The 15,999-nt window shown below is 39.7% G+C and overlaps 1 protein-coding gene across 2 annotated transcripts in view; it reads right to left on the bottom strand.

The window, feature by feature from the left end:
• LOC131980288 (receptor-type tyrosine-protein phosphatase mu-like) overlaps positions 1-15,999 on the bottom strand; it is a 177,489-nt gene that overhangs the window by 136,082 nt on the left and 25,408 nt on the right. For both annotated transcript variants that reach the window (XM_059344499.1, XM_059344500.1), the window contains exon 2: positions 560-682. In XM_059344499.1, coding sequence (XP_059200482.1) covers positions 560-682 — 123 coding nt within the window. The remainder of the gene's footprint in view (positions 1-559; positions 683-15,999) is intronic.

Here is a 15,999-nt window from a genome sequence, read left to right on the forward strand (position 1 = left end):
ACAAAATACAAGTTACAAATTAGAAATGTGTATTTGTGGATAACAAAACATGAGTGCAAATCAAGGACTATTTGTAGATCACCCTCTGTGCGTTTGCAGATATTATTGAGACAAATTTAAGCACATACAATATAATAATATGGAGTACTAGCATATTCTGAGCCGCTGTGTTGTACAACCCTGATTACAAAAAAGTTGGGATTCTGTGCAATTAAAACAGGATGCATCCAAATCAGAATGAGTGTACATTTAAAAAAAAAAAAAAAAAAATAGAGTTTCACAGTTTGAGCATGAACTATCTTGTGTTTGCAACCTTCATTTAATTGAATGCAATTCAAAAGATCTGCAAACCATTCAAATCGTTGCCCAACTGGGTCAAAAATCTTCAAATACCTTTTTAAAAGGTAGGAATTCCCATTCAGAAAAAAAATATTCCTTCATGTAAAAAAATCATCTGTTCAGTGCAGCATAGACAGCGTCAAATGTGCAATGATGTATTCTCCGTGTGGGGATAGAATCATCATTTCTCCTTTTCACGAGCCAGTGTCACCGTCCTCACCTGAGGGCATCCAGGGATCTGATGAAGGCTTCTCTCTGGTATTGGCCTGCTCCCAGTCAAGGTCATCATCTCTGCCTTGGCTGTATCCACATGTTGCCAGCGGCTTCTCAAAGTTACAATCGCCTGTGACAAAAGGAAGAAATTTATATGGTTATACAGTTTTTCCATTAACTTGCTGTTCAAATGAATGAATATATAAATTAAATTCTCCTTTTTTTCACCCTGCAGTATTCATAATGCAATATGCCAGACAATGAGATGCATTTAAGTGAGACAGAGTGAAGGATTACTGTAGTAGGCGAGGCACAACATACATTACCATCATTAGCAACACGGCAGTCCAATTTCACAATGACAAGTATGAAGTGTCCAAACTCCATCATCGTTAGGCATTATGTTCCAAAACTGCACCACCATCAGGGATAAATTGATTTATTTTCCTTGCCGGCCACAGAACTTTGCTGTTCATGCGCCCTTATTCCACAGAGCCACTCTAATCCTTTTTACAAGCTGCTTGCAAAATGACAGCAAGCAACCATTAGGGCAAGGCTTCAACCAGGCTTGGCATGTGATCGATTAATACAAATACTCCTTTATTCCTCACACCTTAAAGGCCACACAGAGAGTGTGAGAGTTGAGCTGTTTTTTCCCCGCAAAGTGCTTTTCAATCCACTCATAAATCTACAAAAAAAGGCATGTCAGAACAATACGTGGTTGGAAAAGAGTTCATACTGAGTGAAGAAATGTGGAACATAAAGGTGTTTTTTACACAACGGGAGGTTGTTTTTGGAGCCGGCAGATGACATGGAAAAGAATTGGACAAAATTATATTATGCTGCATCAGACACATGATAACATTGGGTCTTTGTTGATAACAGATGTGCTGTATATTATCCTGCTTCTTGCCAGAATCCAGATCTGAAAATGTTTGCTTGCACATTGCTAATAAGTTTCTAAACACAGATGACATACAAATTTTATTGCCTTGGGGAATGTCCTTTGAGCCAGAATCCATGCCAGGCCAAAACCAATATCTCATCTCTTACAAGCTCCCTCTGACATTCTGCTGCATAAAGGCTACGAGCTGGGGTTTTTGTTTTCCCATTTATCTCTCTGGTGACATTTACAGTACACGTGCAAATGAGTGGCCAAACGAGGAGAACACAGGATAATTAATATCCAGCTCCATAGGGCAGGCTGCTAATGATATATTTGCTGCTTTGTCTGTTTTTTTGAGTGGGTGGACATGGAAAAAGAGAGTGTTTGCCAAAGCACCACAGGTAAAAGGTTGAGAGATTGTTGAGAGCTTGTCCAGAAATGCATTGCCTTCTGCAGTCAACACATCACCAAAGGAACTTGTTAGGATGAGAAGCTAGTTAACTGCACCTCTGGTAGCTATAGGGTTCCTGCTAAGTGTGAAACACCAGAGAGAAGCTAACAAGTGAGAGTGAGCAAAGCCAAAGGAGCAGATGTTTTTCACAACAGTCAGCACATCAAACCAGAATAAAAGGCTTGAAAGAAATGTAGACACAAAGAGTTCAGACTCCAACAAAGTTTATTTTAAGCTAAAGCTAGATGTGTGCAGTTATGTGTTAGCTCGGCCAAACTGTCTTGCTAAAAGCTGTGGGGAGTTTGACTTGTCTAGTGGTAAAATCTTTGAATTAATCTGAGTAACACAACAGTGACTTTTCTATTTAATACCCTTAACTGGTGAAATTGCTCTCAGCTAGCTTGCTATCATTTGAATAGTAATTGAAGCTAGCTAGCAAAGAGGTCTTAGTCACAGTAGAAAAAGCACAGGTGTAAGTCATTAAATCAACGATTGCTACTATGAAATGTCTGCCATGAAAAAGGCATATGATTATCATTATAACACCAATCCTATCAACATCTCAAATATCAGTTATTTTAGTGTAACTGTATTTTGATGCCAATGTACTTTTGGATGTATGCACATGTGCAGTACCAATTAGGCATTCATGAGAAAATGGAGGGGTGTAAAGAGAAAATGTTTATTAACTGAAGCCTTGCAGCATTTCAATCATTAGATAAGTAGAGGATGTGGGCAAAACTCCAACAATCCTAAGCATGACAATTATCTTTAGTACATTTCTGTGGGCGCAAGTAAAACTTAACTTCTGGCAGGTAGATTTTTTGAACCACTTGCCCAACCGAGCAGGTGAAAAAAAACCTTAATGTTGAACGCTGGAACCCTTTGTAGGCGCAAGTTGGGGAAGTGCTTATTGTAAGAGATTGGTAAGGGCTATTTTTGCAGTTCAAATTGCAAAATAACAGATGGAGAGGGGATGTTTCAAATGCAGTTAGACGGGTAAAAACTGCACTTCAGCCATTGTGGTGATATCAATATCTAAAGTCTAGAAAACTGTCTGAGGAAGTAGGTTTCTAGGAGTATACTGTTACACCAGTAGGCTATAAGCTGTAGGTGGGTGATAACCATAACTGACCCATTAAACATTTGACCTGGGTAAAATGTTTTCCTGAGAACATAAAACCCTTTCAAAGGTCTCCTTAATGTGTCATTTTAGGAGGATATTAAGCTGAGGAAAAATAGGACCCTGGGAACATTGAACCTGGGTACATAGATACCCCTAAGTTGGTTCATTATTCTGTGAAGGCGGTTAAGCAAAAGATCCACAGCATATTGTTGATTAAAGACAACCTTCCAAGACAACCTAGGAATCTGGGTGAGGAAATCTGAATAAGAAATCCTCATGAATCCCAATAAACATGCCCTTAAGAAATGCTCTTAACCCCCAATGGTTCAGTTGGAGCTGTTCTCTGGCCAACACTAGGAAACTTCATCATCCACCTCCCTGGAGTGACTGTGTGAAACTCTAAGGGTGTGAAGGCGGTGCTGAAAAAGAGCATGTACTTCATGGTTTCTCTCTAAATAAATAAAAATGTTTGTGTTGCCAAGATGTAACTTGGAGAACATTAACATGAGTCTTTGGCTGCAGCGTCACAGGGACTGGCTCCGTTCCATCAATATTTTGACTCAATAGTTCCAAGATCCTTTGCCCTGTGCCGCCCACCTTCCTTCTCACAGCATGCCGGAGCTCAAACAAATCCAAAGAGGTGGCTTTTATTGGTGTTTGATATTCAAATCGATGGCATTGGCGAGGAGCGAAATGTATTCAGAGTCAGTGGGTGATGGGAGTGGAGGGAGAATTTTGAACACTGAGGGCAAAAAAAGCCTTCAAAAAGAATATGAACTAAGCACAGCCCAGTCCTTTTTTAATTATTTTTTATAATGTCAACTCAGTGTTTAATAATAAATCAGCAAAAATGAGAGGGTTGAGGTTTCCGTTTGAAACTTCATGCGCTTCAAAGACATCATTAAAAGATCTGTTCTATTAATGATTCTCTTGTTGCTCAGTTATACAATGGAGGTTCTCCAAATATCACCATTATGCTATTCCACTGCTCACATGCTGTTCAACCTGCAGCTGTAATGTAACTTTTTAAGCAATATGCAACACCAAAAGTTGATACAATGACAATTAAAAGAACTTCGCTTTAGACAAAGTAATTAGAAATCCAATCCTTTGTGAGAAGTAGTGATTATATAACAAATCACACCATAGTCTCTTGCTAACTATGCTTTCTTATTGATTCTCCATGGATCTAGTATTAGAAAACATTGCATGGAACTAATCCATAATGCTGTTCTATTGACAACACTGAAGTACCATCCACATTCACCGCTTTAAGATGAAATATTTTGACCCTTAAGACAGGGTAACATGGTGTGAACAACCAATAAATCAATCTGCACCGCTTTGATCATTACATACCACTCTTGGTATCAAGCTTCAGTATTGGGAAGTTCTCCAATAACACCTGCAACTTGTTATTGATCTGTTCTGTCCTGAGGTAAACACTACAGCATCTTGTTTTACAGAGATTACATGACATCATAAGCTTTCTTAAATGTGGGATTTCACCACTGCTTGCACCATAAATTCAAAACAAACACATGTTGCATGCCATCCATACAAACTGCTGCAGGAGATGGTATACAAGCATGCAGATGAACGCATCAATCAATAGCATCATAATAGTCCTTCTCTCTGTAGGAGGTTTATATCGCTGCCAGTGTGTGGCACAACCCCCATATAATCAGCCACGACAGCTGCTGAAATAGATATCCCAACGAGGGGCTGCCAACTCTCTGAAGGAGATTTAACTTTCAATAAAAGCTTCTATGAGGTGTGGGTAGTCTGGGACTACAGATGAATGTGCTCCACCCTGTCAACATTCCCCTTTCAAGAGAAGCAGGCAGCTTGAAGCTAAAAAGGTGGCCCTAGATATGTCATGAAACAATTTATTCCTGAGCGAGAACACACAATAGTCTTTATATTCTCACGCAGAGTGCATTTCAAAGAAATCTATCCATCTTTTCCTGGACTGAGCCAGAGGCCAGAATCAATACCTCAACCCCTCAATGCTGGAGCCAATTTCTCCTAAAGATTTTCAAGTCAGACTTAAAAGGCCTTTTGTTATTGCACCTGTAACAAAAGTAAACTTTAAGCATTAAAAGCTGTGTGTGTACGTGTATCAGTGTGTGTCAAAGTTTGGTACTGTAGTGGAGTGCTATTCACGCAGACCTCTCTCTGAATGCCAGTGAATGAGTGTGGGAAGCATGGTGAGGGAGGAAATGGAACATTAAAAAAGTAGAGTGGAAAGGTAATAAATGGAAAATAAGGTGCTTTTGAACATGTTCAGAGCAGAGCTGCTTGCTGAGGTCGTAATTGACATTGCTTGGTTCTGTTTTGCAGCATGTTTGTTTGTTTACAAGATTACATTTGTGGAGTGCTTTCGTCTTTTTAGATTCTCGTTTTCCTAATTTTGGTGTCTTTATTGCTTAGGTTTTCAAGAAAAATATTGAGTTCACGGATGATCCCAACAGTTGTCTGTGGTCCTTGAGCATTTTTGTGAAACTTTTTTCAAGAAAATACTTATTACATTTTGGGGAATATTTTCCTGAAATTAAATGAATGGATATATCCCACTTTCATATCAAGCTATATAGCTTGGCATCAAAACTGAAGATGTTGAGCAAGCAGCTAGCCTGGCTCACCTACCAATGCCTCACAATATTGTTTATTTATTTCATAAAATTTTAAAGTAAAAAAAAAAAAAAAGACATGTTGAGGTTTTACAGGGTATTGTTTTCTTGGCCAGACTCAGTTACTTCCCGGACCCTTTTTATCGCAGTGAGGTTGCCAGGAATTCACTCACCTACCTCTCAGCATTACAAGCGAATATTGATTTGTTCCTTTAAGATTGTTTTTTTTTTTTTTTTTTGAGGTTTTACTTTAGTTTGACACAACATAATGCAGAGAAAAGAGACCAAAAGTTTCTAGGGGAAACATGAACTTTGCAGGTAGCTGGCACCGAACCCAGGGCCCCTATATGATAATTACTATCTGCATAATTATTGGTCATTTTCTACCCAGTAATTTTGAGAGAGTTAAATACGGCGTGTGACAAAGCAAGCGAATGAACAATAGCAGCATGAGGCTGGTGGTGTGTGCTGGAGCTTATATGGCATCAGATAGAATATCCTCCCAGTGCTGAAACTGAGCCCTTTTCCAGTATCGCCACTGCTTCGGTCCCAGTGGCAGATATCATTGCTGCAAGACCTCCTTAGCCTCTCTGCCAATTCTGCAATTACCAGCCTTCCAACCTGCTCTGTCTGGCTAGGAAATCGCAGGTCTGCTCTTTGCCCCAATCTGCCTCAATGTCTGCACTTGTTTTAACAAACATCTTGTCTGCTGGCGTCCCTGCAGACTGAAACCACAAGGCAATCTTGGGTAATTTAAAACCAATGTCGACTATCTCCCTCCACCACCGCCAGTTTAGAGCTTCAGAATCCTGCAGCTAAGCCCCTTAGGGACTGATAGGTCTTTTCACTCTGGCCCTATTTCACTTATCTATTGGCAGCTCCTGCCAAGTCCTATCTCTGCACTGAATTGCATGTATATATACTATCTGTTTGGGGACTTTGAACTGAGGGAAGGGATTTAGACAATCAATCTCAATATCATTATCAATCACGCCTTGCTGTTCACCACATTGATTCGAGGGGAAATAAAGAAGTTGGAGTGGAGATTTCCACTGATAATCTGCCTGGCTGAGCCATGCACTTGTCAGCAATGTTTTGCAAAACAAAACCGACAAATCACATCTAGCTTGGTGAAACTAAATCAGGGCAAAAGAAACAAAGCATTTGTAGGTTAAAATGAAGGCATTACAACATACATTTGATGTTGCCAGGAAGATTTTTATTTGAAAAAAATATTGTGCGCAAATTCAGTTTTTTTTAATACCCTTTGGCACTATGTAGCTCCAAACCATCTCATTATAAAAGCGTCTGCTGTTCCAGGGCTTTTTTTTTGTCTTGTCAACCAAATATCAAATTGATGAATGTGCTTTACATCAGGAGTACAACATAGTTCCTGATCAAATCCACCCTTGTGCATGGTTAGATGTACATCGAAGATGACAGGCAGCCTTCTCCTTAGATATGCTAAATTTTGACAGATGATTTTCAAGCTATGTGTGCCAGCGCAGGGCTTGACGTTCTCTTCCACTGCGCCTGTCAAGAACTTCTAGTAAATGACTTGAAATCCATCTCCATTCTGTATAACCTGCCAGGCACCAATTAAGATAAATATGGAATCTAACTTGGAGACATGGAAGATTCTTATTGTCATCCTTCCCTAAGCAATAAAAACGAGGACTTCAGGTCTGTCTGGATAGAAGTATCCTGTGGTGATAACACCAAACATTATGCTAATTTTTCTCTCAAAATGCGGTCCATTTTGAATCACAGCTTGTAAGAACTCTTCAGGGATGTTAAGGTCAAATAATATAGTTCAAAGGCTCATTTACACCAAAAAGCAGGAGAGTGCCAAATGTTGAAGATCAGATTTAATCAATTTCTGAAGACTGAAGAAAAACCACCTGCTGTGCACGGAATTTAGTTTGAAGAGAGGTGGCTTAGGAGCATTCTGACTCCGACTTGACAGCAACAAGGCTGGTTAACAATGGCTTCTCCTCCTATTGTTCCCAGCATCCCCATTCTTGTCTCTATCCACACAGAGAGCTACAGTCTGTCTGTCTCAGTGCCTCTGCCCTCCAGAGAGAGAGAGAGAGAGAGAGAGAGAGAGAGAGGAGAGAGAGAGAGAGAGAGAGAGAGAGAGAGAGAGGAGAGAGAGAGAGAGAGAGAGAGAGAGAGAGAGAGAGAGAGAGAGAGAGAGAGAGAGAGGGAGAAAATAGGGCTGTTTCCTATTCAGCTTAATGCCTGTTGATACACTGAATGTCAGAGCGAAATAGGCTTGTTTGGCTTCCCGTTTTGCTGTGTTCAACATGCCCCCAGAAATGATATGGTGACTGAGCAGAAAAGGCGCTCTATTAAAATCACTGTTTATTTGTTGCACAAGTTAAAACCCTACTGCGGAGAAGATATATTTTGATCAGTGAGGTGAGGAAAAGTGGAGAAAAAAATGCTTGTCAAATATCCTAAATAAAAAAGCGAAAGAAAAGAAGCAGCCCTCTGTGTGCAAACACCCTGCTCATGATGATGCGTATGCTATGCTGCAGAATCAACTTAAGTTTAAAGTGGTATTAACCCCCTGCATTGATTCACAACACAGTAGTAGCTCAATACTATAAGACTGGAAATTAAAACTTCCTCCAGCCTGGTTTCGAATTTGATCCAGGTGTGATGGGCCACTGGCCTGAGCTCCGATCAATGAGAGACAGTATGAGAGAGGAGAAAACTCCCTGGTTTCCAGGGGAAAATAGATCCACACCTGGACAGAGAGCCCTCAGGAAGAAAAAAGGGAAAAAGAGCCCCATCTGTGCTCAATGTTAAAGCCCTCCTGGCTCACTCCAATAGAAAACAACATCCCCATCCCACAGTGGATGACCCTTCAGACTGAACCCCTTCAATCCGCCCAAAACCTGCTAAGTCAGCAAACCTTTGAATTCCGCCCGACTGTAACAAAGGAGGGATGAAATGCTAATGTCAGTATCAGTAGCTTTCCCCCCTCTGTTCGCCCGGAGTTTCCCAGAGTCTAATTTGTCAAACATGCAAGTAACAATGCTAGAAATTAGCCCAAAGGGAGGTTTCCTCCAGAGGAGAGAATGATTATGTTTGATCATGGAATAAACAAGAACATTAACATGCTTTGTTGGTTTTCCAGAACTGGAACAAATGCTTGTTTTTATGCATGTAGTAGGGAATAATTCAAGGTTGAATGTCAAAGAATTAGGAAATCACTAAAGCTAATTAGAAAATGTAGAAGAATAGAAGAAAGGTTGAATCAATCCCTCTTGAGAAGGAGAGAAAATCTAGGCCACAAGGCAAAGCTTGCGCATTCAGGCAGAATTATCAGCTTGATGAAATATCATTACTTTGCTTTTGTGTCATGACATATCGTCAATCACACAGATGGTGCGTTTAATCCCCAGCCACACACCACCATGGCGAGCTTTGAGAGTCTGGCCAACACGTGTGCAGACAGTGCACAGGTGGAAGGTGGATCCCAGCCCAGGTGAAAGGTTACCGTTTGGATCTGAATGCTGCCTTGACAGGTGTGGCTAAAGAGATTTCAATCCAACTGGGAGCCTTTTCAAAGTGCCGTCTTCGGGTCTTCACCTGCACACTTCAAAGACATTCAGGCCCTTTGTTTCCCTGCCGAGGCCCAATAAATCAGCTACCTGAGAGAAAAAACCCACGGCCAGACTTAATCCTCCTGGGTCATGGGGAGCCAACATGGAAAGCATGAGGCACATGAGCCCCCCTTTTTAAATTTACTGCGTGTGCCGAGCTCTTGTTGTGCTTGGCAACAGGAGAGTCTGCAGACTGGTCAGTGTGAAACTCAAAACAAGTGGGAGGAATCTCATCCTGCTGTGTTTAAGTACAGCCCCAGTCCTTACAACCATGACATTTTAAGACTATGTAGATAATTATACCAATAAAGATCACCAGCAGCATTAACCATGACATTTCTCTCCTACAAAGCACAATATCACCCACATGATTTTGTCTCTGTAGCCTTAAGCCATTTATGCAACTGGCATTACAGTCCATTTCCGCTGTGACAAAAATGCTGTCCAGAATCACAGATGATTGACAACCAGTCTGTTTCTATTTAGGGATGCACTGATGCGATTATTACGGTTAATCCAAAAGTTTTAAGTTAGTTAGGTGCCTTCTTGAAGATTTTTTTTTATAAAGGTTTAAGTTATTTATGTGGCACTTCATTCCTGCCAGGCGCCATTGGTTTTTTCCCCCACTATTGTATATTTTATTTTTCTAATTTTCACTGGGGCCTTTTAAAAATTCTATTTTCTCTAAGATATCTAATTTTTATTTTTGCCTCAACACTTTTTTTTTCCCAGGTTGGATTTGTAATCCTCCTGAAGTCTCTCTGAACGTTGTTTTTTTACTGTCCTGCCACAAAAGTCCATGAGAGAAGATCTGAGTTGATAAAAAGGTTGATGAGAATACCACCCTCATATATCTTTCAGCTTCAGGTCCTGGTAGACAGTGGTGTGCGTGAACATGCTCATGTTTTTAGTGACCTAAGAAAGAGAAAGGATCCATTTGCACTGAGGAAGATGCGCTTCATTAACTAGCACAAGAGTTAACAATGCTCATGCACTTTGTAGCCGATGTTTCTGTGGTTAGGTCGAGGGACACATATATTGACATTGCGGGAAAATAGTCTGAAGTCTGTTCATATGAATATTTGAAGGACGTTTCTGAACAAATACGAATGATTCCAATGGCATCTTTAGATAGAAATGAGGATCTTTAAACAGATTTTGGGCAACCGTTCTGAAAAAGAAGAACATCAGCCACAATGGCAACGAATTTGAAACGAAACAAGTTGAATTTTTTTTTAAACTAAGAAATGATGAACTGAAGTAAATTTTTTGGGACTTTCAAAAGTCAAAATTGTGAACTACGAACATGAGCTTGTAGATTTTAAACTTTGTGAACTGAACTGTGAGCTTGCTGAACACTGCTGGTAGGCAGGTTCTGATACCTTCGGACAGAACTCGGCTGGCTGTTCACACTGCTTCCACTCATTATGCTAATCTAAGATAACTGGCTGCTGGCTACAGTTTCATATTTTGAGAGTAGTACCAATATTCCCTATAACTATTGACCATAAAGAGAATCTGTCAAACTATTGCTTCACTGAGGTCAAAATCTGAGCCAATACAGATCTGGAATTGGTGTCTTCCTTTTCTAATCTACGGCTAAGATTCAGAAATAAGATTAAGGAGGAATACATATTTCCCTTCAAATAGCCTTAACCAGAATTTAAAAAATGACAAAATGTGTTTTTTACGGCTCTGTGCAGCTAACCCACTTAATATGATAATGCATGTGTGGGTCACCTCTATGCAGTGAATGACAGAATAACATGAGACAAATTAGACTTTTCAGCTGGTTTGTTATCAATTCAGACAGTGAAGTGGTATGAATAAGTCACGGAAACAAAGGAATTCCCTGAGTCTCATTAATATTATTAATTTTTAAATCCAATTATTGTATGACTGCTCGTGACCTATTTTCTGATTTAAGTGCCCTATCAAAACCTAACACATCACAGAGAGAAGAGGGACCTCTCAGGTTTTAGATGGTTCTTTAGATGGTTCTCAAGCTCCTGCAGGGTGCTTCTTTCGGAGACTTTGTTGCTCCAATCTTGGTTGATTTTTTTCGTGTCCCCTGCAGGAGAATATTAAGATCTAGCGACTGTACCATGCAGGTGAATGATCGCAGGTATTAGTCCGGAGCACACAAACTTCTGAGGCACAGCACCTCTCTGATCCCTGGTTACACTGCAGGTTCTTTCATTAACAGTGTGACAAACGTCCGTATAAAGTCACAGTGCAAGCACATTCTAGCTGGACAGAAGAAGGAATTTACAATGTGAACAGAAGTGCTGTCCAGTGAGTCGAGCAAATGTGCAGATTGAAGCAAAAATAATCTGATTGGTTCAGTTTAATAACAAAGAACCTGAAAAATGGCTGCAAAATAATCATCATATGGATAGTTTTTTGTCATCACCACTATTTTGAGTATTAGAGTTGAAGTTTATGCAATTAAATCAGCAGAAAAAATATTGCTTTTTCCAAACTATTACTACTTACTTTTTTAATTCTATTTATTATTGATAGTAAATCATTTAAGTTCATTTTCTAAGAAAAAATCTCAAATATTCTCGGGTTTCAAGCTTTTAAAGTTGAGAATTTTGTGCTTTCTCCAATTAGATCATGCTGGGTTTTTTTTTGTCTTTTCAAATATTTTATAGTCCCAAAAATAATAACTTTAGTACTACATAATGACTGAGAAAATATGTGGTGGATAACTCGAGGATGAAATGAATAATTAGTTACAGGCATATAAATGTAGCCACCGAGATGTCACCCATTGGTTTCTGGACTAGCATTTTGATGCCCTGACTTTGGAATTTTGTCCGTAGCCATTTTGGTTTATTTTGGAGCCTGAAATGATAAAGGTGAGAGGGTTGAACTGGGGACATTTTTAAGCGACCATAATGTTACAATAAACTTTAATGAATTGAAAATGAAAGAAGAGAAAAACATGCAGTGTGCTGTGGTAGCAATTTGTCAATCACAAGGTAGCCAAGGTCTAAAATGTGCCCTGTTTTATTAGTCTGTTTTATTCTAAAAGGAACCATAATTTACAACACATCGTGCTGTGTTGAAGTAGACTTGAAACTATTGATTGAGACCATAAACTTGTAAAGGTAGGGTCATTTGCTTACAGCATTCAATTGGACCTCTTTTTTGCAACCAGTGGAGTCACATAACATAACAAAATACAAAATAAGTCAAATGAATGAAAAGGTTAAAAAGGCCAGCTTAGTATGATTCACTATAGGAATACTGGACTAAAAAGGGTTGTGTTAAGATTTCATTTTTAAAGTGTCAAGTGTGACACGTTAAATACTATAATCAGAAAAAATGGTGCCCCTAATGGCCCTCAGAAACCGTGAACAGGACGGCACTGAAGAACTGAAAAGTGAAAAAAGGAACATACTGTACATACCCTAAAATAGATGAATGATGTGCATTCAAGTGCTAATTCACTGAGCAATTTAAAAATCAATAGGAGAAGCTTAAACTTTTTTCTGAAACTAACAGTCAAGCAACAAAGACACTTAAAAATAGACATAATGTGTGCTTTCTTCTTCTGGGCCTGGTCAGTGAGCATGCTGCTGCATTTTGAATTATTTGCCGTTTATCTAAAGCTTTCTCAAGTAGATCAGAAACAAAAAAATAACAAGTCTGTGAGTGATAAAAGCAGTGTTCAGCTTGGAAGAGTATCTCAATAGACATATTTCTGTGACATTTACTTTCTCTTACTTTAATATGGTGTGGTGAACACAGTTCCTGGTCAATACGTCATGAACACTCTCTGACTCACTGTACGACTCAGTTCCATAATTACATATTGCTTGTATATGCTGCATATAGTTAACTTTAATATGTCTCTGCAGTCAAAGCAACTGCAGCCCTGAATTAAAGTAGCTAAATAAAAAGATGTGTTAGTCATCAGTCACTTCATATTGTCTAAGCTTGAAATGTCACTTGTTTAATCTAGTGAACGCACTGTTATTATCCAAAATAGTATGTGCATTTCTCAACAAACTTCAATATTGAGCTTGCTAAAATAGATTTTTAACTAAAAACTTGTTGGGATCAACTTTTATTTGCAGCACCTGGAGGCTAGTCATTCATAAAAACAATGACATCTGTCAATCAGTCCATGTGATCCCTCCGGTCTTTCTAAAAAGTGTCATCATGTGAACGACCACAAAGGTCAAGATCCTCCCAATACTCCTACATTACAGGGAAACGTCTCATCCAGTCAAACGTCACTTTGAGCCGTCGGCTCTGCTTGACCACCCAACAGGCTTTTCGGCCTATATTGGTTTGGCCAGAAGAGCTAAATCAATCAGAAAACAAGAAGAGCTGCCAAAGCCTTCTTTCACACCCCAACACTGCAGCACTCAGTGCCATGTTTAGGCTATTTTGACGTGGTCTCTGAAATGTCACAGACATCAATGCGGACAGCATGCAAATGCTGCAGGGCCTGTGGCTGTCATGAATACGACCGTGAGAAGATCGAAAAAAGAAACGGCAGGAGATGTTAAAAGAGATGATAAAATATTTAATGACACTTGGACCAAAGAAACTATTAAAATATTTTAATGACTCATTTATGGCAAAAGCTTTAACAACCAGAAAAGTTTCACTTCATGTGATTTCCTCTATCTGAAGGGTTCCAACGCCAGGTTCGAGTGTCATCAAATGCTGCTAATCCAGAATAGTGAAGGAAATTATCCCTTTGATGGAATTTCACCGTGGCACAGATCAACAAATTGAACTAAACCACAAAACACACAAAAGTGCCTCCAGGCAGTGTGAGATTAGCGGGAGAGAGCGAGCGAGAGAGGGAGACGGGGGATGGGGGAGTAGGGGGTGGTTCAATCTCTCCAGAAGCTGCCAGCTTCAGGGATACTGAAGAATCGACCGCAACCACAGGGCATCATCCTCAATGGTAATACCAAGAAGCACAAAACAGGCCTCAACTGAAGCACATAATTGATCCCACTTATAGATGTATTCTAAGATTCAAGATGGGCAATAGGAAGATAGAAATATAAACAGCTTGACAGATAGAGACAGGTGAAAAATCAAAGGGGAAATCTTACATTTGTGAAAAACAAAATTAATACAAAAGCATCCATACACAGAACTGAATGGTTTGTGAGGTTTAAAACTGATGTGAATTATAGGGCTTTCACAGTCACCAGATCTTGATCGAAATAAACACCTACAGGAAGTGTTGGACCAGCAAATATATAAAGCTATGTATCCAATATTCCAAAAAAATACCCAAACAGAAGGTTGTTCAACTACACTCACTGCTGTTCTGAATGTTTTTCCAACCATCTGGATGGAAAAAATATTCATGCGCTGTGCAATAACAAAGACCCAATACAAGTTGTGCCTCTTTTTCTCATTCCAAACAAAGATGGTAGCCGGTAATTATATTTCATACCAATGTTTACCAATATTATTAGGGGTGGCTGTGGCTCAGCTGGTAGAGCGTTCGTCCACTAACCGGAAGGTTGGTGGTTCGATCCATGGCAGCTACATGTTGAAGATACTGAACACCAAATTGCTCCAAATGCTGCGTTCATCGGTGTCTGAATTAATTCCCAATGGTGGCAGGTGGCACCAGTGTGCTCTGGTAGGCTCGGCCACCAGTATGAATGAATGGGTGAATGAGCGTAATGTAAAGTGCACCCCATTTACCATTATCAGTTCTTTACTGGAGGTATATATTGAGGTGTCTTTCCAATATTTAATAGTTTCATGTAACATAACACATTATTTTGTGGACATAGCAGTCCCCCACAGGTTTGTGGACTGTGATTTTGAAGCCTGGATGTTTGGATTTTGGTTGTCACCATCTTGGTTTTTGGAGCCATATTTGGAGGGTAGAACTGTGAGGGAGAAAGGGGTGGATCTGACCGACAACGTCCTGTCAATCACAAGGTAGCCAAGGTCTATTTTAATCTAAATTAAACCAAGTTACAAAATGAACATCATGTTTTATTAAAGAAGACTTAACTTGCGATTGAGAACGTAAGCTAAATAGAAAAATGTAAATAAATCAAGTGAGAAGTAGGGTCATTTTCTCATAGACTTCTTTGCAATAACACTTTTTTTTCCATTCAGTGGAGTCTCCCCCTGCTGGCCATTGGAAATAATGCAGGTTTAAGGCACTTTGATATTGGATTTACTTTTGCTCATTGGTCACTTTCAGCTATGTGGAATAAAAAAAAAAAGTCCCAACTTTAAAAGCAGGTTAAAAATCTGCTCTTATTGTGCCACATGCTGAATTTTTGTCCATATTGAGAGAGTATGGAGTCTCTCCTAAGTCTGGAAACACCTTCACAACAGCTGCATGTGTTGTTAAACAGCCTTCTGGCTCTCTTTTTAAGATCACTGGGTAATCATTTGTCAGGATGCTTAATTATGCGACTGGAATGTAATGATAATACACGAGAGGCACAAACTGGGCCAGACCCAACACCTCACTGAGACACATGTTGAGACACATGGGTTTCCTTTAATTTCTCACCCATCCAATGCTTTTATTTGTTTTGATGGAATTTGGAAGGTGTCCATGTCAGTCTGCCTCTCTCTCTCACAGGAGCGTCAAATCGCACACAGAAAGCAGCAGAAAGGTACACAAGGTACAGATGGTGATGCTGTGTACCTGTTTATAACAGTAGTGGTAATCATCGGCTGGCCCGAGTAAAGACAGAATGATGAGAAAGATTCACATTCAT

This window comes from Centropristis striata, chromosome 11 (genome assembly GCF_030273125.1).
Source record: "Centropristis striata isolate RG_2023a ecotype Rhode Island chromosome 11, C.striata_1.0, whole genome shotgun sequence".
NCBI classification, from domain to species: Eukaryota; Metazoa; Chordata; class Actinopteri; order Perciformes; family Serranidae; genus Centropristis; species Centropristis striata.